This window comes from Schistosoma haematobium, chromosome 5, assembly GCF_000699445.3.
Source record: "Schistosoma haematobium chromosome 5, whole genome shotgun sequence".
Taxonomy (NCBI): Eukaryota; Metazoa; Platyhelminthes; class Trematoda; order Strigeidida; family Schistosomatidae; genus Schistosoma; species Schistosoma haematobium.
The window spans coordinates 16,467,067-16,489,038 of NC_067200.1; the positions used below are offsets into that span (position 1 = coordinate 16,467,067).

A 21,972-nucleotide genomic window follows, 5' to 3' on the forward strand; every position below is an offset into this window, starting at 1 on the left:
GAGGGCTTGCTTCTTTCGTATATTCTATCGGCTATCTTTGCTATATTGTCTAAATCAACATCCGTATCTCCCACAGCTAGCATCTGCTGTATATTTGCCGGGAGTCGGCGGAGCCACAGTTGATAAAAGAGATTATTGTCAATGTGTCTATCGCCAAGTAGACTTTTCATATAATTTTTTAGCTGTGATGGGGTTCTATCTCCAATTTGTACTTGGCTAAGGAGTTGTTCGACGGCTTGTTGGTCACTGAGAGAGAGAGTTTTAATTACTGCCTCTTTTAGCACGTCGTATGGTTTTTCTGTGTCTGCTTTTGCTAGTGCCTCTCGAACGCTGTCAGCTGCTTCGTCTGGGAGTAGTGTGCTTGTCAGGCCGAACTTATCCTTTTGCAAAAGAATGCGGTTAGCGAGAAAATAATTTTCAAGTCTTATAAACCAAAGTTTTGGGTCTGTGATTTTAAAAGAAGGGGCAGGGAGGTTAAGAGACCTCACGGACGAGGCTTGCTGTACGCTTGAAACTGTGTTTTCATAAGACATGCTTATAAAAATTAATTAGCACACGAAAATAATTTAACAGTCACAAGGAAGAATAGATGGGCAAAAACAATGATAATAAAAAATGGCACAATTTATAAAATGGAACAGACTTACTAAATTGCACCAATATATCAATTGTTTATGGATAATTGTTATTTATTATGATTATAATCGTCACGTTTAATAATGTTTGCGAAATAATGTAAGTGTAATTAAAATAATAATATAAATCCACAGTTGTAATTATAGTTCATTTGATAATCCAAATTGAGATGAAGGTAGTCGGATTTTTGGAATTTGATTATTTCGCCAAAATTCGCTTCCCGTTCTCACGTCGGGATTACCAACTTTGTAGTGGCTGTGCTTCGATAATTAATCACCCTCGAACCGTTGTCGTATAATCTTCAACGATGTTTGAAATCAGAAGGCAAAAAGAAGCAGCTACTACAGTTTATTTAGCAGATGATTCGGACCAGACAGCAGAGAGGCAAAATGAATGAGCAAGCGAACTACGATTGTAGCAGTAGCAAGTAGTTGTAGTTGTAGTAGTAGTAGTCAATGGGTGCAAATGTACATATATATATATATATATATATATATATATATATATATATATATATATATATATATATATATATATATAGGAAAATGGATGAGTCAGCGAATAGATTAAGCAGTTAATAATGAAGCTAGCAGAATGAATACATGCGTAGACGCTAAACTATGTTCAAGCATATGTATTTCATACAAGCATAATAATAAAGATAGTACAACAGGTTGTTATATCATGGATGACTTTGTCCATTAAATAGGTCAACAAAAGACCTTGACTGAACTAAACTCAATTGCACTTGAGTCACTATATGTTCTACTTAACGGCTGCGAAATGTGACCATTAAGAGTAGAAAATACTCGCAGGCTACTTGTATTTGACCACAGATTGTGTCCGTTGATCTGGTAAGCCCGCCGACGACGAACGCAACGCAGCAAGCTACGTCGATGAAGGAACTTCTGCACTCTATACGTTCGACGAACAAATTCAGCAAAGCCTGTGCATCATGGTATGGACATGCTCAAGTCGTATTATCTTACTGATACTTTGTACTCATGTCAACCATTCTCATTGATCCATTCGTCGGTTTGCTCCATTACGATTCAAATTATCATTATATGCTTATTATTACATTATTGCCAATATCATGACCGAATGTGGAATTATTAATCTTGTTCGTGCTGTCATTAAATTATGACATTTTCTCAATCATATCACGTCGGGCTCACCAATTTTGTGTCCGTTGATCTGACTCCTGTTTAGAGCGTATGGATGTTTGTTATCGCCAATTCTCGTATATCATCGTCGACTTAAATCACGTTAGTCAATAACGGAATTTAGATAAGTCAAATAACGAGAATGGGATTTTGAATACATATATTTTGTATGTAAAGTGAATGTAATAGAACAGAGCAAAATGACGCGCAGGGAAGATGGCTGGGAAGCCAACTCCATTTCAAGCCGGGTATTACTCAATATTTATAGGCAGACAAAATAAACTACAGACATGTGATGAGTCATGGGACATGAAGTGTACAGACATATACGCTCATGTCAAAACAGTCTAGGCTAATAAGCGAATAATTAACAAGGTCAAAATATGACTCAAGTAGAATGAATAGAATGGAATGTCCGAAAACTAGAATAAGATATATTATGGGCTAAAACTAATGACTAACACTACAAGATGTCTTAGAAGTATTGCTCACATCTGCGGGGATTACCGAGTAAGTAATAATGAGATTGGATGCAGGGTATTAGGGAATGATGGTAAATCAATTGATGAGCTTGTAAATCTTCGTCGACTGAGATGGTTGGGCTACGTGTTGCGTATACCTGAACTCCGATTACCACGACGCGCAATGCTGACAAGTGTTGGGTTTGGTTGGAAGAACGTTAGGGGCGGCCAAACCAAAACGCGGCATCAACCCATGAAGTCACTAATTTCTAGTCTGAGCCATGTTGGTAGATTCAGGCCACTTGATTAGGGTCTGCGTGGCTATCGCAATAGTTGTTTGGAGACTCTGGGAGACATGACTCAGAGTCGGTCACAATGGCGTCGGTGTGTAAACTCTTTGTCTTCCTTTAAACTGTGAAACTAAAATTACCTTGTCCTTCTACGAACTAATTTTTTCTCCCTGCATATCTTTATATGCAACCTTTTTCTATATATTACTACCATTGAAGTGACTATTTCCATGACATTGGTGTCCATCTCATTGTGCTAATGACGTTTGGCAACTTGGACCGATGCATATATGTACCTGGTTCTACGTTAGTTTAAAATCCCACAAACTTATGGCGTAGCCTAAAGTTGAGTAAATAAATTTCTTTTTAAATTCTAAGTTTTCTTAATTCAATCGTATGAAAAAAAATGTACTCATCGTTTGTAAAATATAGCCTTTTCTTATCGTCTTTGTAAATCGAACCTTGGTAAATTAATAAAAAGAATAATGGTATTGGGGACATTTGATCATTGGTAAGTAGCATCTAGCCCATTGTAACGAATCCGAGTGTTATTTTGTGTGTCACTATTTTGAAGTTTTGTTCCTTTATAGACTCAGGTTATATGACCATCTTGCCTGAAAGACTGTTGACTAAGAGTATTTTGAAAACTGTATAGATCAGCGCTATCGGTTTTTGTAATTTTAGTGATGAAACGATACTATTTAAGTTTATCACTTCCACTTTTTAGACAACTACATATAGATATGAATAACTCTGCAACAATTATTACTCGTCAAACTGGAACATTTCGTTCAAACTGTATTGATTGCTTGGACAGAACAAATGTGATCCAATCTATGCTTAGTTGGTGTGCATTAGAACAAGCAATGATTGAGATTGGTATATTGCAAGGTACAGTTTCTCGAACAGCCGATGCTAGTACTACATCACCTCTATCTCATTTGTGGCCAGGTTTTGGATTTCGTTTTAAATCGATTTGGGCTAACAATGCAGATTACTGTTCTCTTCAATATGCAGGTACACCAGCCTTGAAAACAGATTTCACTAGAACAGGTAAATTTTGTTTTAGAGCAAATAAGACTTACAAGGTTTGAATTCATATTAACTTTGAAGTAAGTGTTCATTCAAGTAATATATGGGTACTTATGTAATTTAAAAGTGTTTTTTTATTTTTAACTGATGTGTTGAAGAACCATTAGTGGTTATAGCTTACGAAACAGTTGTTCTTAGTGCTACTATGTACTCAGTGGTTTCTCAGTAGAAGCGGTTGTCTAGTGGTTAAAACACACTTTCCACTATTAATTAAAAATGGAGTGAGATGTTGAACATCGTCATCTTAATGAAATTGATTTTCACAGCCGCACCATAGTACTTTAACTAAACTCACCTAACATTTGTACCAAGTATAACCCGAATACAAATACATTACTCTGACTTTAGGTAAGGAATACATTTCTTAGAGATCTCTTTTTAAAACATCCTTGATGGCAAATATAGAGGGAAATGGCGACTTTGAGCAACGCTATTTAACAATTACTAGTTTGAAACAAAGGTTATAAGTGGTTCCGTGCCCATATTCGACCTTAGGCGTTTCATGTTCTCTTTCCAAGATGCTAGTAAGCTTCTGGGAATACTTCCCTCTAATACAAAATTGCAGAAAATACTCCTGTCCAATAAATCGAAGACAGACTTAGTGTTAAAGATTATTATCACTGTTGGTCAGTGTTCAGGCAGCTGGCGCAATGTAAGGATACTACTAGGACATCTACACCCTATCTGGTGCTTACGAGTCAATTCCATGCAAGAATTGCTTCATTACAGATTGATGAAACCTGCAATTTGTCATTGTTTTTAAACAACGTACTAGAATGTAATCCTCATCCTTAAAATTGTGAGTTTGAGTCTACTTAACTGAACGTTTTGTAACTATGGTAAATAAAATTCCTTTCGTACTTCTGCTTTAATTATATCATATTAAGCTAAACAAATGATGTAACAACAGAATAAATGGCGATTGAACTTCACATCAATTAGTCAGTGAGTAGTCACTGATTTCATGGCTAGTCTATAGTGCTGGTCGAATTATTTGAGTCAAGTTCGGATGAGGCGATCATGTGAATAGTTCAGTAATAAGATTTTCGACTGTGATACCGAGCGACATGATTCCAACCCTATAAAGGATTATCAGTTCTCTCAATATTTTTTTTGTAGTTAAGTTCTACTTTGCACAAAAACTAGGTCGATGACTAGCTACTATTTGTCTCCAGTCACATAATATCAATATCCATAAAATTTATTCGCTATTTAAGATTTTTTTCTTTATTAAAAAAAATAGGTAAAAGAACATTATATGGTATACTGATGGATGGTTATTATTCAATAATTCGTTATTATTTAAATAATTTCAACGATGGCTTCCGTCAAGATTCAATGCATTTACTTCTTGGCCAATATAAAGTAATGGATGTTAATGGGAATCTTAAGCCATTACATGGACCAGGTGGACCTCCTAGACGCCGCCTAAAAAATTCTGATTCTGAATGGTTTACACAGTTTCTACCACTAGTATTTAGTTTTACCTTAGCTATGTCTGTATTGTGTTGTATCTTTCCTACAGGTAGGCGTTTAACATACTCTGTATTTGATAATTATAATAATGTTGGGTTAAACTATGATTTACGGACGACCTTTGAGCGATGCTTAAGTAACCTTGATAGTGTCCACCTACTTGAGTTTAATGAGGGTTGTGAATTGATGTGACGAATTAGGATTCGCAGTTGGGCGTTAGGATTAGTCTTCATCACGAACTGGAATCATATATAATGCCAAGATGCTATTTAGCCATATGGACGAGTGAATTTCGCGCCAAAATCCAAGATCTGGTGTCTTAAACCTGATTGGTCCATCCGTAAATTACAGTCTCGCCTAATTTTGCTGTGTAACTGGTTGGAATTTCACACTACATTACATGCTATCCATACAGTGGCATAACAATAACAGAACTGTATAGTTGAGTAATTACAAAATCAACTTTTAAGATTTTTCTGCACTAGTTATTTTCAACAGTAAAGTTCAATTTCTCATGCACTGACCATAGTAAGTTAATACCAGATGAATTGTCTTACAGTATGTAGGTAGATAGGTTGACCATGAGATGGACGTACGAATGATGACCGTGGCCAGGTGAATAATGCCCTTACTCATTATGAGTCATTGTATTTGACTTATCATTCAGCCTTAAGATATAATGTGACCTGGTTTCCTTGCTTAATCAATACTGTGTTCAAATCTCTGTGGTAACAATGACCTTTTAATAAATAGTAACTTCCGGCTGATAAATTCCATACTTGAAAAGAAACTTTATTACTCCCTACATCCCGTTTTATCCAAGGTTTACATCAGTGCAGTTATGGCGATGACTGGGCACCCTCATCTGTTGAACTACAGGTTGATAATATTTCACAGCACTTCTAGCTGTTCACACTCTGTAGATGTTCTCAGGTTTACAATTTCATATGGTTATTGAAATAATTTTAAGAATCATCGGTGTATTTAAAAGCACAGGTGTTACATTGAGTCTGAATTATTGTAAGCGGCGTGAGATATTGTGAATATTAGATGGGATAGTTAAGAACCAATTTGTTTAAATAGTCTAGTTTTTTTTAACTTTTGTCAATTATTAAAACATGTATTTAAATAACATGTTTAGCTCCTCACTGCAGTTAACAATAGCCCTAATGAGTTGGTTAATTTCAGCTTTCTTTGTGTACATATATGAGGTATGGCAACGTAAACCTATGCATACTTACTTCAGGTCTTGTATTACCTGTGATGGACTATCTAACCCGAAACAATGTTAATTCTGTAAAGGTTGTATTTCGTACAAAATTTTCGAAAAAAATCCATCCTATAGTTCCTTATTTGGTTTATATCTATTTTCAGCTCATTGGACAGAGAAAGCAACTTACGTACTATTCTGGGGTGGAGCTTCAGTTCTTTCTGCTTTAGCAATATTTGCCTACGGTGATGATTTTGTTGACCATCCTCGATTTTGTCCAGACTAAAGAGGATTTTCCAAATCAATTCTTACGATAAAACCCATGAATCCGTAATAATTTCGTTTATTGAAGAATGTAATGCTTGCTCGATAAAACTAAATATTGACAAACATCTTTGTATTTTAATAGGAATATATGTTCGTTTGGTCGACTAACAAGGACATATCTTTTCTGTCTTCTTTCTTGTGCTAAAAAGGAATCTTTTTATAACTGTGACAACTTTGCTCATTATATTAGTAGTGATTACAATGTCTTTCTTCGGGGTGTTTTCTTTTTCTCTTCATATTTCGAGTTAAGTTTGATCTCGTGAAATATTTCGAATGCTTAAACTAATCAAATCATTGCCATCTGAACTTCAATAAACCAATCCACCTTTAAAATGTCACAAAATTTTCGTTGCTTTCTCAGCGGATGTTTCAGTACGTAAGTGTGAAAACCTGCCTCGATCATCAATCCTCATAAAAATTAATGAATAGCAGACTTTTCACTGTCTAAATAATTGATTCTAGTGTACCATTGCAACTTCCTTGTAGTTAAATGAAGAAGTAAGATTGTCTTTCTACTGGAACCGGTAAAAAACATCTCGGTTGTCCGAGGCTCTTTAGTGTAGCGTCAAGATCATGAGATATAAACCGTGTCTGCAATCCTACGTGGAGAACTGTTCGTAATGTCTAGAATAACACTTAAATCGTGGATCTCAATAGTAGTTAAACAAGTAGTGTAACTTGTTTTTAATGTTGCTTACTCTAAATTGGATATCCCGAAGCTCTTTGGAAGCTAGTGTTAAAGAATTCGATAAGAAACAGTTACCCAAATAGAACGCCAGTAGGTTGCGCTGTACAATGAATTGGATGCAGTCAGATTATGAGCCGATGGATGGTTCGTACCAGCTACCGATCTTAGGCAAAATGCCATAGATCGCCAGTGCATACTTCTAAGGAGTGCTGAAGCAGTTCGAAAAATCTAAAGCATTCGCTTTAAAAGTTCTTTGACTGAGACCAGCCTATGATAAACTGCACAATCGTGAGCTCATTGTTGACTCAAGTCGCGGCAATATATATCATAAATATTCATGAAAAGTATGCGATAGGACCCCGCTTGGTGACCATTGAAATACTAATTATCCATACTAGTTGGTCCGTATCATTCTCATTAGATTCGCTTACCGAATTATGGGTTTGTATAATAGGCTTTGAGTTATACTGTTTGTGTGAAAGCTAAACAGCTTAAACGTTAACCGATCACCTCCACATAGACAATAATATTTGAAAGGTTGCACGATAACTGTATTTGATGACAGTGCTCATTTTATTTGTTTATATATACTGAATCAAAAATATCCATATATTCACAATTATATGTTGATTTCATGTAAGAAATTACTTTCCAGATTCGTAAAAATAATCAAATTAGGTAAAGAATTTCACATTCGGAAAAAGGGAAGTATGCAACATTGAAATCCTTTTAATTATGATAGACACAAAGTGTAGTTGAAAAAAATGAAGGAAGCTAATAATTTTAATATTTTTCAGAAACGAGCAACTTGCACTTCGCAATCGAATTACAGAGTGGATAAAGTGTTTTGAAATTCCTAGTCCCAACTGCACCAACGACAGTTACTACTAGTTGGCTGAACTGTCTGTGTGATTTTTTGATAGAGGATAATTGATGATAAAAGGGAATATTTTTCATTTTACAAATAATAATTGATGATTTTTTATTCAGAAAAAAATTACGCAGAGAGAGAGGGTAATAACAGAATTATTCTTAACACAAATCTCAATCAAAAAAATAAATCAGGATATTAACAATTTGAAATAAACAAACCAAGTGTTTAGAATAAAATATTACATAAGAAAAGGAGAAAACCAAACACAAATCATTGTATTCATTTTATTTATATTTATACGAGCCTGTTTGTTTAGATATATCATTGTATATTTACTTCTGTTGTTATTGTCGGTGTTAAAGGCATGCTGTAAAACAAGAGGATATAAATATATATACTGATTCTGACAAATGATGGTCGATATTTATGGACGAAGTAGAACTCGTGTCTATAAAATAAGTCCTCATAAGCAGACCAGTAACTAACGGGTAGTTCATTTAGTTTTATTGACAATTCGACTTTTTAAGAGCTATTATTATGATTTATTTGATATTTTAGGAATCACTAAGTAATACACTTGCTATTTTACAGGCTAATCATTCAATGGAATTTACCAACTAGATGTAGTTGTGCAATCGATTAGAAATTTTAACATCGAAGTACCAGACCATCTACATTCAATTCATCAACTAAAAATAACCGTATAAGCTCGTATAAATGTATGTAGACAACGTTCTTTCTTTTCACAGTTGATGAATCCTTTCAGTAATAAATCATAATGTCAATACAAAAAGATCTCATTGGGAACCAACTTGCAGTTTAATCGTCTTTGTATGGTGGAAATAGTAGTAATGGTAACCAGTGTTCATTAATTTTCAGTACTACTATATTCACATTTCGATTGTTATATTAGTGCATATTGCTAATAATCGGTATTATCCATAATTAAAAAAGTTTATATCTGTGTTTAAAATACTAACTAACCTTTGTTATTCATAATCCCATTGTTATTATAGACATGTTGATTATTCTGAATAGAAAATTTACGATTTATATTCATCAATGGACGATTGCACATAACGCCATCATCGTCAGGTGGCGGTGTTGAAAGTGATGATACCGATTCAACACATGATGAATGTTGTCCATTATTTTTGTTGGTAGTAGTACTAGCATTTTCGCATATCACGTGGATCGCATCATCTACAAACAGATTTTTATTCGGTAAGCGATGTATGACATCATCGCTTGGTTCAAGAGACAATTCATAGCGGTGATTATGTAATGATGGTGAATTTGGATGTAGCTCCTCATCTGAATGAGGGTGCCCAACTCCTCCATTTTGTTGGAATTTACTCACTACTTTTGAATGAATAAAATTAAAGCATCGAAAAGCAGAAAATAAATTATAACACGTGAAAATAAGGTTCACATAATAAATGACTAATTTCCACGTGCGATAAACTATAATCTAGAAGCATATGTGTAGATTATATAAAGTCAATAAAAGAACTAATAGTGGTCAAGGATAACTTGTGATTAAAATTTTCTTAATATAGCGTTATTGAGAACCCAAATGCATATTCTTGTACATGACTTAAAGCTAAATACGTTTAAAAAGAAGCCCGGTCATCCAAAATAAATTTCATAAACTTGATTTCTCATTTTCAACAACGTAATGAAAAATCGGGTGCCATGAATCAGATACACAAAAATGAAGTTGTATTTTGTCAGTCTCTTAAATTGTAATAATTTATAATCCATTACTAAATACATAATTGATAAAATGCGGGTAAGGCGGGTCAAACAAGTAAGAACGAAAACATTTTTTGTGAATGACCCAGTATATTTTGACTCAATACAATCGATACACAGAAGGTAGGTGACAATCATTACAATAAAATACATTTCATTATATAACTCTCACATATACTAACCCTACAATTGACCAAAGTCATTGAAAGTACACAAATTTTCGATCAATGAGTCTAATGACTCACCATATATTAATAAGATGCAGAAAATGAAGATTCAGTATACTTGAGCAGTCGGAAAAATTAAGAAGCAACAACTTGCATTATATGTTTCAATTACGTCTCATCAATACTTTCAAAAGACACCAAGTAGCGTTAGTCGATCGGGAAGATTCAAATCTGAAAATTACATAACCACTTGTTGTTTATTGCTTTGAATGTTGTCTGGATATCTGGAAGCACAATTTTTACCTAGTCTGGCAGTAGCTAAAAATCAAAGAGATTTGTGTATAAGCTTGCAGATGCAAGCATTGCTGACAAACAGAGAAAATTAAATTAGAACAGTCTCAATGTCCGAAATATTACACGTCGTAGATCATCATACTGTAGCAAGAAATCAACAAGAGTGAAGGAGTAACAAAATCGGCGTCAACAGCAAAGAGAAGAACAACTCTTAAAAAGACTAAAGTCTGTATCAAGATGAAGAGTAGATTAATGTGCAGGTTCCCTACTCGAACATCATCGGTTGAGTCAAAGGTAAATCTTAATCAGAATTGCCAACATTAAGTGGTGTTTACTAAGGTTGCTCACTACCCCCTTTTTCATTTAAATTAGTAATAAATGACAGAAATAACACCCCAACAAATTTTCCCAAGGCTGATAGTCTATCAGGTCCACAAATGGACCATAGATATGTCGAAATGGAGATTTCTGATCGCCTTGAGCAACAATGAATGTATGTTCGTGTCAGAATGAGTTTCTTTCCCTCGGAATTATAGATTGGTTTGTATTAACACAACCTAATGATAGTGAGTAAAGTAGCTAAGTATGTTGATCAATTCACTCATCTTGGAAGTTTCATTAACCATGATGGACTGACGTCTGGCGAAATCTGTGCACAGATTCAGAAGGCTCAGTTGGTCTTTGCCGACGTGCGTTAAAGATATCTGTATGCTAACACAAGTCCAATTGGCTTTCCATTACTGTATAACTGTGAAACAGTTTATGAAATTAGAAGATAAACGTATACTGAAGGCTTTGACCATAGGGTCACGAAAACAAACTCAAGTTCGTGGAATAGCTTACTTCTATATAAGGTAAGTGCTGATGATGTTGGGAATGGCAATGAAAACTTTTCAATCAAACAATCTACATTAGAGAATTGGACGCCACCAAAAGCATTTATCTAAGCTTGAAACTTTCTCCGTCATTTAAAACTCAAATATTTTAACGAACAAAATCATTAAAATAAAATACTGAAATAGAACTTACTGGGTGATTTGGATTCGAATGGTAAAGGAGTAGTAGTATCAGATACCACGTGATTTTTCGGATTTCCCATATCAATACTACTAATGCTATGTTGACAATTAGAAGTATTACCATTGGTTAGATGTAAATTTGTTAAAGATATAGTAAGTTGTGCATTATTTTCTAGGTATTTATTTGAATTCTTTTCTTCAATTTTAGCATCACTTTCTTGTTTACCAAATGAACTGAACAATGGTAAACTATGATAACTAATAATTGTTAAACAACAGGGATTTTGTTCGTAAGTCAACTGAGAATTTATTGAACGTGTAATCCAATCATTTTCAATTGTACATAGTATATCATCAGCAGAATGATTATCTTGACGTAAAGAAAGTAACAGTTTATCATCTAGACCCAGTATACGATCACCAATCTGAATATCGGTTCTAGAAGCACATGAATTCGGCTCAATACGAACAACAACTGGTCCACTAACACCCGGGCCACTAACTAAACGTAAACCTAAATGAATATTTGATATATAACTAGAATTGGCGTTATTGTTAGTATTAACTGGTGCAGCTGGTAAATAAATCTGTCGTACAAAAAATCCTCCACTGCCTCTTCCAGCTAATTCTAAAGCCTTTTCAATTTCTTCTTCATTTAAAGGTGTCATATTCAACATTGAATCAATTTGGTCTTGTTGATTGCTTGAATTAATTGCACAATAAGTAGATTCAGGTAACCGATAATGATCATCATTCTCACGATGTCCAAATCTAATTTTATTATTCTTACTTTCATCATCTTCATCTTGTAGTTCAGGCAAAGTGCACATATCTCTTAAAAAGCTTGGTGTTTCAATACATGGCATAATACCACCAAATAATGTCGGTAGTTCTAGTGACGGAGGTGGATAAGGTGGGAACATATCATGTTCATCTTGTTGAATTCGATGAGATGGAGATAATGAAGAAGTGACCGGTGGTGGAGAAGGCTTAAAGCATTTATCTGATATAGCATTATTGTTGGCAGATAATGGTGCGTTGAAATACGGTAAACGACCTAATTCAATTGTACAATACAGTAGATTAGCTAATAGCTGGACCACTTCGGTTGGGTTCAACCAATCTACCGGTTCACGATCTATACTTAACAGGCGATCACCCGGCTAGATAAGCAAAAGAAAAGATTAATAAACATTTGGAAACTCCACGGTATGGAATAAAATGTTTTCGTAGCAGGAAGTATCTATAAAATTGGGATATTTTCGTTAATTCCTTCAAGTTGAAATATCTCTTTGCTTTACCATTTATTTCAACATACTCAAATTGTCACTATTTCTATCAATATGAGTATGACTAGAATTCCCAATATTAAAATTATTAGCCTCCAAGATTTATAAAAACAAAACAGAAATCTAATTGATAGTAACACTATTTGCTTGTCTCAGATAATAACGAGATATATACCTGAGTTTCCTTATGATGCTGACTCAGTCGTAATAAGTTGATTAGAATATTTACTTCTTGAAGTCCTACTTTTGTCAGTGAGGTATGTTACATATCTATTTGTTAGCGGGACATATATTAAAACATGTTCCGTGCATGATTGTATCGGTGCACGCTAACTGGCTAATTCGTATCCAATCAGCGCCAATCGACAGTTGAAGAACACTCTAGAATCTTCTCATGTAAAAACTATAAATATACTAACGGTTTTTTCTTATTGTGCTTCTTACTTCCATCTACCCTTGTTATTTGAAATATAATTTCCTTCCTGTTCAATCGTGTTCTGATTTGGGGACTTGTCGAGTGAATTGATGTCCAAGAATACTAAGCAATAGGAATAGCTGGGTTGTAATCAGAAAAAATTATAACACTATTAAACTAAAAGTAATTACTGTTACTATGTAAACAATTCACAGTCCATTGACAGTTCAGAGGTGAAGTTGTACTGTTAGTTGAATAGGAAAGTAAGGACTGTTAAACAATAGCAGTTTGATACTTTGAATTATCCAACGGTTTCTTTATGATGCAATACCTATTTATTCGACAATGTATATATCAAAAAATAACTATGAATACAATTGTACAGTTTTAACGAACGACAGTGTCGACATGCTCAAACTTCTCTGGAAGATTTACTGCAGTCAAATATATGATATTGAATAAAGCGATTAATATCATCAAAATTATTTAAAACAGAGCATTTTTTTAACCATCCTAGTTTTAATGTACATTAGTAAAACAGAAGAGAAGCAAGAAACGACTACTTACCATTATCATTCCTAATCGATCTGCTGGACTGTCATGTTGAATACTATCTACGATTAGTCGAATGTGTGAGTCCCATAATTCTTGTGAACTCGCATAACGAATACGCAAACCAAATGCAGCTGAAGCAATTTCATCATTGTTATTATTACCGTCATCACCACTAATCTTCTGATCGATGTTTACGGTAATACAGTTGGTTGATGATTTTAAATCGTGTAATTCATTTTCATCAGTTTTTTGACAGACAGAATCAACAAGGATATCAGGATCATTAGAATAAGGTTTTCCCGCCTGAGGACGATCATTACAAAAGCCAAATTGACGACGTTCAAGTACAACCACATAGACATTTAATCGATTTCGAGGATAGGCTATGAGATAAAATGCAGATATACGGATATACTCATATTTCTCGTTATGGGATCATCGTATACAGGATGCAAATACAACGGTATTATAACGAGATTTTAAAAACAACGAGTGATGAACGCATTCACACATGCTCTAAACAATAGGATGACTCATATCTACCGTAACACAAACGTCTAAATATCAATTCGGAAATTCCAAACAAATACACGCCAGCAAAACTATTTAGTAATACATGTATATACATACGTGAATCAGTACATAGTTTAGGAATTATATTAAAGTATAAGTGATTAAAAGAACAGGAGAAAAAGATTTCCGGTGCAGTCATATAGAAACATTTGTACATTATTGCATCACATATCAGTTAAATTTTTTAGATAAGTTGGTAATAATACTTGTGTTTACATAAGAGAGATCAGGAAAGTTAAAGAAAACTTGAGAAAAGAGTTAAAATAAATCGTCCACAATAAATTTTATAAAATAACAAATATAACACATGAAATAAGAGGGAACACTTCATTATGAGCAAATGAGTGAGGCATAAATGCTAACTGTAAAAATAAAATTTCGTACTACATGCGCAGAAAAACAAAGTCAATCGCACTATCTGAATATTTTGTGTATATAACTGTCGTTTTTGATTTAGATTATGTGGTTCAGTTGTAAAAAAAATTTATGTAGTTTTCATCATTTTCATTCCTCCTATTATGTTAACCATTCATTCGATTCTCCACCTGCTTCTGTGAGGCATATGTCCATTTGTTTTTTGTAAAGATTATTTCACATCAAATGATTAACTATATACAATGAAATAAGTGGGGACTGGATAAGTAGGCAGGCAGACAAATAAGCTAAAACTAACAGCCTACATATAGCGATAATAAATGACAATGAGGAACACATACGGAGAGAAAAAAACATTAAATTGGATGATAGTAACGAGAACAACAACAATGCATTTCATAGAATAAAATATGCAAACAGATGCATTGGATAGTATGGTGCAAAAAGAATGAACACAAAGGTCCGATCAAAGGGATAACGAAATGAAGCAAGATAAATATGAAGATTATATGTAATACGTAGTCGTTATCATCACAAACAACAACAATACCGAAAACAACGAAAATAATAATTTCGACATAGAGGAGCAACGCAACAGCAGTTCGAGAAAAAAACAAATAAAAGAAGAGAGGGGGTAAAACAATTTTTGTTTGCTAGCAGTAGACAATTATGATAAAAAGCGAAATAATTATTCAGATAAAGGTGAGACGTAGTGAACTTTGGTGTTTACTAGTAAAGTCACAGGTTAGAAAAAGGCTAGCGAGTGTTGTCAGATAATCAAGTTATTCACCGTTAGACTAACAGTGCTGGGAAGCGAGAGCTTCTTGATTGGTACGCGTGTGGTAATCATCAGGTAACATGTTTAATAATCATTTGTAGGGGAACAGAAGTATTCTTAAGTTATAATATATAGCTTTCCACAACCATAATTCTTAGTAATTTCGCTTCTTTACTTTCCAACTTCATAAATTCATCTTTCTGTATCATCAATAACAAAATTACAAAAATATTTAAAACCGTAAGGCAAAACGATGTTGATCATTCATGAAAGTGTTTTAAAAAAATCAACCAACGATCCAGATAACTCGGGCTTAAACGGAAGCATACAATTGGTTGAAGGTGTAAGGATTACAATTCCTAACCTTTACAATAATGCTTTCACAACCATCAACTTTAGAAATGAAATGACGTCTAGAGGAAGAATAATCATATAGCTTTCATTTCTATTCATAATTACTTAATGATCATCTATAAAGTTATATTAACGTCAGTTGAATATTTTTGTATATGAGGGATAATTTATATTCATTATTAATACATATTCAACCACTCAGTGAGTGAATTTGTCTTCCAAATTGTCATTACAAAAACTTTATTATTCATTTTTTTTTTAACCATTATGACAATATCAGCATAGTTAATGAACTTTATAATTTATTGATTACCGATCACGTCTAAAAAAGTACAAAAGGTGGAGGTTTGTTTACAAATAAGTTTAAATTTACGAACAAAACAAAACATAAGTGTATTATATGAACATACCATGCATTGATGGCCCAGTTTTGTAACGTCCAATCAATAATTTTACGTCGCTATGTGCATTCTATATGCAAAAAAAAAAAAAATTGAACACGTAATCATGAATGAATATAATCCATTGGTTTATGTAATGACAAATAGAATATGTTTATCAAGATTTCAAACTTTAATTGGAAACTGTAATTCATATTTTATAAAACTGTAAAATTTAATTAAAACTAATGTCTTGCATATATATATATATATATATATATATATATAAAAATAATAGTAGATTAACTGTCACTAATTAAAAAATATGCTATGGTAATTTATCTGTTATTTGTAATTCTAATGGTCTTGGAAAGAATAATTGTTGAATATTCACTACAAATAAAGCGTACAAAAATGACATATGCGGTATATTAGATAGCTTTTTGTCTTATTCAATAAGTTCTGGCTCTCAATCACATTTGATTATTCGCCCGAGGGTATATTACTGAGTAGTTCCATGTTATCACACACTTATGAGTAGGAGAACAAAAGTTCAAACTTTTGAAGCAATCGACATATTGTCAAAACACCCACAGACATTAAATCTAGGACAAGAAATTTAAACATTTTTATAATAAGTAGTATGCTTGTAACTAAATTTATATTGTTGTACATCCACTTAACCTACAATCTAGAACCTACATTCACTAAGAAAACAACACTAACTAACCTTTAATAAATTGACTACTTCATCTGATTTAGCCAAACGCATATCCCAACCATTAATTTCTAAAATTATATCACCAACTTCCAAAAGATTTGAACGAGCAGCTGGACTATTCTCTACCTGGTTACAGAAAAGGAGAAAACAAACCATCGAACAGAGAAATGTGTGAGATATCATAGCTATATTTCGATGGGAAATAGCTGAAACGTACATGAAATTCAACAAGAATCACAAATTCACCCCAATCACTCTGTTGACCAATAAAATTAAACGTTGTAAAATAAAGAATTGAAGTAATCGAAATTTTCTATGAATCATTGTGAATATAAGGTAGGCGATAAATTGAATGGTGGGGAATTAACTGAGTAAAGGTAACAAAAAAAACAAAGTTCTACACTCCATGCACATTCAAATGATTGTTATTTTATATTGAATAAAGTTTGAATTAATGATGATCATAGGAACACTATTTTGGGAGAAACTATCAATCACAAATATACGAGGCTGACCATAAACTCATGGTCAGCTTTGATCTATAGTAAGTTAACTAACTACTGTGAGACGCAGCTACTTGAGTACTATGAAATTTCAAGAACATTCAGTTTTACCAAATATCGGAAAAATAACGGAAGAAACCCACTAATTTACTGAATACAGAAGGAAATCCAGAGAAAATGTTCTCTTCAACGATATCATTTACTAAATTTGTACAATCGTATTTATGGTGGCTCAATCAATATATAAGTCTAAACAAGAATATAAAGAAACCAAATTATAAAGACCTCAGAGATTTCAAGTACCAAAAGGTTGCGTAAAAATCTCGAAGTTGAAGAAACGTAGGAAGATGGAAATAATTTAAGGAACATACATTTAGGAAATAATCGTCCACATGATAGATATAAAGAAAAGACGAAAAATATATAGGTAATAATAACAATTGAATAATAATTGATATATATATATACTTACAATGCCTCCAATAGCTGTACCAGTCGAATAATGAGGTCGACCAATCAATGACAGACCAAAACTTTGTCCAGGCATATCACGTTTCAAGTGAACATTATGACATTCGAATACACCTTGATTTATATATTGTGGTTCAGGATCTCTGTACACAACCAATTGGATACAGTCATCAGCTGTTCGTATAATCTGGTAATTGAAGTAAACATAGATGAAAAGTTAAACAGGACTAAAATTGGAAGTTAAATTTTACGGAGACAATGTGTGGAATTCCTAGCAGAAATCACTGGTAAAAAGAAGTCATGAGAACAAAACAAAATACCTTTGTGGCATCTTTTTGGGTAGCTTCACGAAGATCGATCCCATTGACAGCTAATAAGCGGTCACCAACTTGAAGCCGACCATCACGTGCAGCAGCTCCACCAGAGTGTACTTCATGGACCAAAATGTTACTCTTTAACGAAACAAATAAAAAGGAGCAGTGATTCACTGGTAGTTAATCTAATATGCTTAGACGAATTATGTATGTGAAAGACTATCTTTCGATAGGAAACTTAGTACGATCGTTCGGTACGCAGTTCATATTACGGAGACATCCTCACGACGAGGCCTAGTAGTTCCGTGTTCGATCTTAATTTGAGTTGTGCACAAAAACTCTTAAGGAGCTATATGCTAAGATGAAACAGCTCCTCAATGTTCCCCATAGTTCAATGTTCGTCTAAGTAAAATCAGTCAATCATGTAAACTACAAATCTAGCTCATATCCCACATGATGTGAAATTGTAGCAAGTTAACATCTAGTAAAGAGTAGAAAAGGGGTAATTATTTCCATATAATCAAGCATATCATATTATATACGTAAAATCAATAAATAGGACTGAGCAAGAACAACGATTGGTCCAGAATAATATGAATTCATTTTATTTCGTTAGGTTCTCATCAGCTGCTTACAACCTATAATATTTCAAAATCAAAGTTATTATACTATATATATACTTATAAATACGAGGGTGATTAAAGATGAATATATGTATCATGATGTAGCGAAGATTTTAATAGAGTTAATAAGGTCATAAAAGTCCTTTTGTTTCGGATGAATAAACTCTGGGAAGGAAAGTTCCAGAACATTGAAATAATGATTAGAGCTCATGCAGTTAACAAACATTAGATGATAGTGCAATCAAGCAACTGAAACTAGATTAATGGTAATAAAGAAAGGTAAGAATTGAAATCAGTCAGCTATGAATTGAAGAAAAATGACAATGATGTAATTAAACTTCAGAAAGAGTTGAAATAATCATCATTTATATTTAACCAAATAGCACATACCAAAACTGTGTCACTTCCACCGACAATCGAGAATCCGAGACCTCCGTCAGTCTTGTACAGAGTAACTGTAGCAGGAATCCCAGGTATAATGGATAATTTATGATGCTTTATATCATTGTCTGGATTATCCCCTGTTGTAGTTACATATCCAAATTGTAGCATTTGTTGTGAGTCACTGTGACAAGGTATTTGCCTACCGATGGTTAGGCGTACAGATTTTCTTGATTTTTGCAACAATTCCAGTGTACTTTCATAATCACATTGAAGTTGACCATCAATAGCTAGTATACGATCATGAGGTCTAAGAACTCCTTGCTGCAAAAAAATAATCGATGAAGAATGTATTTTACGACATCCAAGAAACATTTATAAGCATTACATTCAAAAAATAAAGGAAACCTATAAGCAATCCAGATCAAGACATGAAATCAGCACATAAAGTGATGGACTGAGCAGCGTCCTTAGACAGTTGGGGTTCTATTGGGGCTGCTAGATCCCCAGAGATCACTTAGCATATATATTTGGTCCCCTCTTTGTTGTGGATGCGGAGGAATAGACCAATAATTATCATGTTAAGTCCAATGGTGTCCTTGGACTTTAAATGGATATTTCTTATTGGTCGATATCTGTTCACTTGTTGAATATTGTACAAAATGTTGTTTTCTATTTTATGGTACGATGTGGTATGCTTGATTGGTATATAAACAAAGTATGTTTGAAATATAATGATTCATATCTCCGAGGCTGTGGCTTGTATTCTGGACTCAACTGACTGGGCTAGACAGGGAAGCGAGACCAATCGAGACTCTAGGCCGTCCGTTCGTGTTTACGTGTCACTGTAATCGATCGATAAGTACGCTGCTCTCTAATTTTCCAGTCAAGGACACAACAATTAGCACAGAGTAAAAATCGACCGCAACCTAAAGCCATAACACTCTTGTACCAATATTTATGTGTTGAAATAAAAATAAAATAAAATAGATAAAATGGACAGCCTGTACTCATTTACATCTTTATTTTTACACTACCACATATATTAGTGCTCATACATTGAAAATCTGCTCTCCTTATAACTGTGTTGGTGCAAAAGGTGAGAAATTGAGCCAATGTACGTTTATTGCAGATTCCAAAGCTATTTACGATCATCTAATTGAACGAAATTTTAGAAAATTAGATTAACTTTAGTCCAACACTGATTTACATATTTTATTACAAAATATAGTACTTTCATTTCCTAGCAATTTTAAAAACATATCTAAATAACGGAATAATTTTATGTTTGCGTATAACTTTAATAGTTAGTTAACCCTAAACTAATCACAGTGTCCCCATAAGTTTTTGGGCCTATCAAGAACAGTACACTATTATAGTCATACAATTTTGTTACTCCAGATGAGGATAGCCAGTTCTCCCGCCACTAATACTTAGAAGTAATTAGTATAAAAGTAATGAAAATATGATTCAGAAGCACTGAATTACATACTGTGAGATCCACTTACTAGTTGTGCTGGGCTGTTTGGACGGATTTCGCTGACGAATACACCAGGTTCATTGTTTGGACTCAAATTAACGATGAAGATACCGAAACCGTCTGAACCCTATGAAAAAAAAGAAGGTTGAAATAAATCAACAGTTGAATATTGAGAAGAATTTAACACAAAAGGATCAATACTCCCTTAACGCATCTGGATACTCAGGATTCGGTGAGTATACTCCTAAAGATAATCTACAACTATTCAACATTTAAACACAAAGAAATATTGTGCTACAGATAATCAACTTGGATTATTCTCAATGATCACGTGAAGAAAAATACAATTCGCTTCGATTTTAATAGGACAGTGTGAGAGTGGAGGTGTATAATAGGATATTTATCATTTATAAGTAACATAGATTGGACAAAAAAATGATAAACTTATTTATTCGCGTGATACAGATAATACATTAACAAGAAGTCCTTTCATTCAATACACACTATAAGATTTACACGGTCACTACTCCGCAGTTTTCTTTTAAAAAATGTAAGACGCTTCAAATGATTTGAGTGGTAGCTTTACCATCTGATTACTACAACAATAATAATTTCTAAAAGTCATGCTTAGCGAGTTTATTTTCGATAACATGGGATAAAGGTCAGATCACGTTTTTTCTAATGTTAATATTTTGTTCGGCATGATGTCGGTTGCATTTTTCAAGTAACACTTATTCAGATGTGTACTTTGAGTATTTTTGTAGTAACATCTGTTTATTTACCATACGTAATATTTATTAACTAAGATGTGTAAAGTTCCATATAAATGAGTGAATTTTAAATTAACGGCGACGTGTTTGAAGAGCCGATAAGATTTCTATTACCACTAGTTAGCGTAGTGGAAATCGTAGTGGATCCTCGATTCTAGTATTAACAGTAGGACCTCAGTCATTACAGTTTTACTAATTAACATAATCATACTATTCATATTTTATGTAACACTATTTAATCTAAAGAAAATGAACAAACGCGTTTTCTAGTTGGATAAATCTATTAGTAAAATTAACTAGGAAACCAAATGAGAACAAAAATAAAATGAAAAGGCATATTGTTTATGATTTGTATAGTGCAGTAACAGATAAACAATTGATGTTTTTAGTAGTTATGTGCAAGTTCACGAACAGGACACAGGAACGTAATAAATAGTTGTTTGAAAACAAAAAAAATGAGCTGGTACTCAAACCGGTTTTCGAAATATCAAGGTTTGTTTCAGTACGGATTTTGAGACAAAACGTCGACGCAGTT

The 21,972-nt window shown here is 33.5% G+C and overlaps 2 protein-coding genes across 4 annotated transcripts in view; one reads left to right on the top strand and one right to left on the bottom strand.

The window, feature by feature from the left end:
• Nucleotides 1-9,182, top strand: part of SACM1L_1 (Phosphatidylinositide phosphatase SAC1) — a 29,427-nt gene extending 20,245 nt beyond the window's left edge. Inside the window, exons 10-13 of one of the 2 annotated variants that reach the window (XM_051217591.1) lie at nucleotides 3,281-3,606; nucleotides 4,889-5,170; nucleotides 6,496-7,034; nucleotides 8,812-9,182. In XM_051217591.1, the coding sequence (XP_051065008.1) occupies nucleotides 3,281-3,606; nucleotides 4,889-5,170; nucleotides 6,496-6,617 (730 nt within the window). In that variant the 3' untranslated portion in view covers nucleotides 6,618-7,034; nucleotides 8,812-9,182. Of the gene's footprint in view, nucleotides 1-3,280; nucleotides 3,607-4,888; nucleotides 5,171-6,495; nucleotides 7,035-8,811 lie in introns of those variants that run through there. The other variant, XM_051217592.1, reaches the window with a different exon arrangement.
• The window catches only part of MS3_00009251 (uncharacterized protein), a 74,465-nt gene continuing 60,384 nt past the window's right edge, over nucleotides 7,892-21,972 (bottom strand). The window contains exons 19-28 of one of the 2 annotated variants that reach the window (XM_051217594.1): nucleotides 20,696-20,794; nucleotides 19,197-19,511; nucleotides 18,190-18,321; nucleotides 17,871-18,056; nucleotides 16,905-17,021; nucleotides 16,205-16,265; nucleotides 13,727-14,963; nucleotides 11,466-12,618; nucleotides 9,205-9,582; nucleotides 7,892-8,587 (exon numbers count right to left, since the gene is read on the bottom strand). In XM_051217594.1, coding sequence (XP_051065011.1) covers nucleotides 14,956-14,963; nucleotides 16,205-16,265; nucleotides 16,905-17,021; nucleotides 17,871-18,056; nucleotides 18,190-18,321; nucleotides 19,197-19,511; nucleotides 20,696-20,794 — 918 coding nt within the window. In that variant the 3' untranslated portion in view covers nucleotides 7,892-8,587; nucleotides 9,205-9,582; nucleotides 11,466-12,618; nucleotides 13,727-14,955. The remainder of the gene's footprint in view (nucleotides 8,588-9,204; nucleotides 9,583-11,465; nucleotides 12,619-13,726; nucleotides 14,964-16,204; nucleotides 16,266-16,904; nucleotides 17,022-17,870; nucleotides 18,057-18,189; nucleotides 18,322-19,196; nucleotides 19,512-20,695; nucleotides 20,795-21,972) is intronic. The other variant, XM_051217593.1, reaches the window with a different exon arrangement.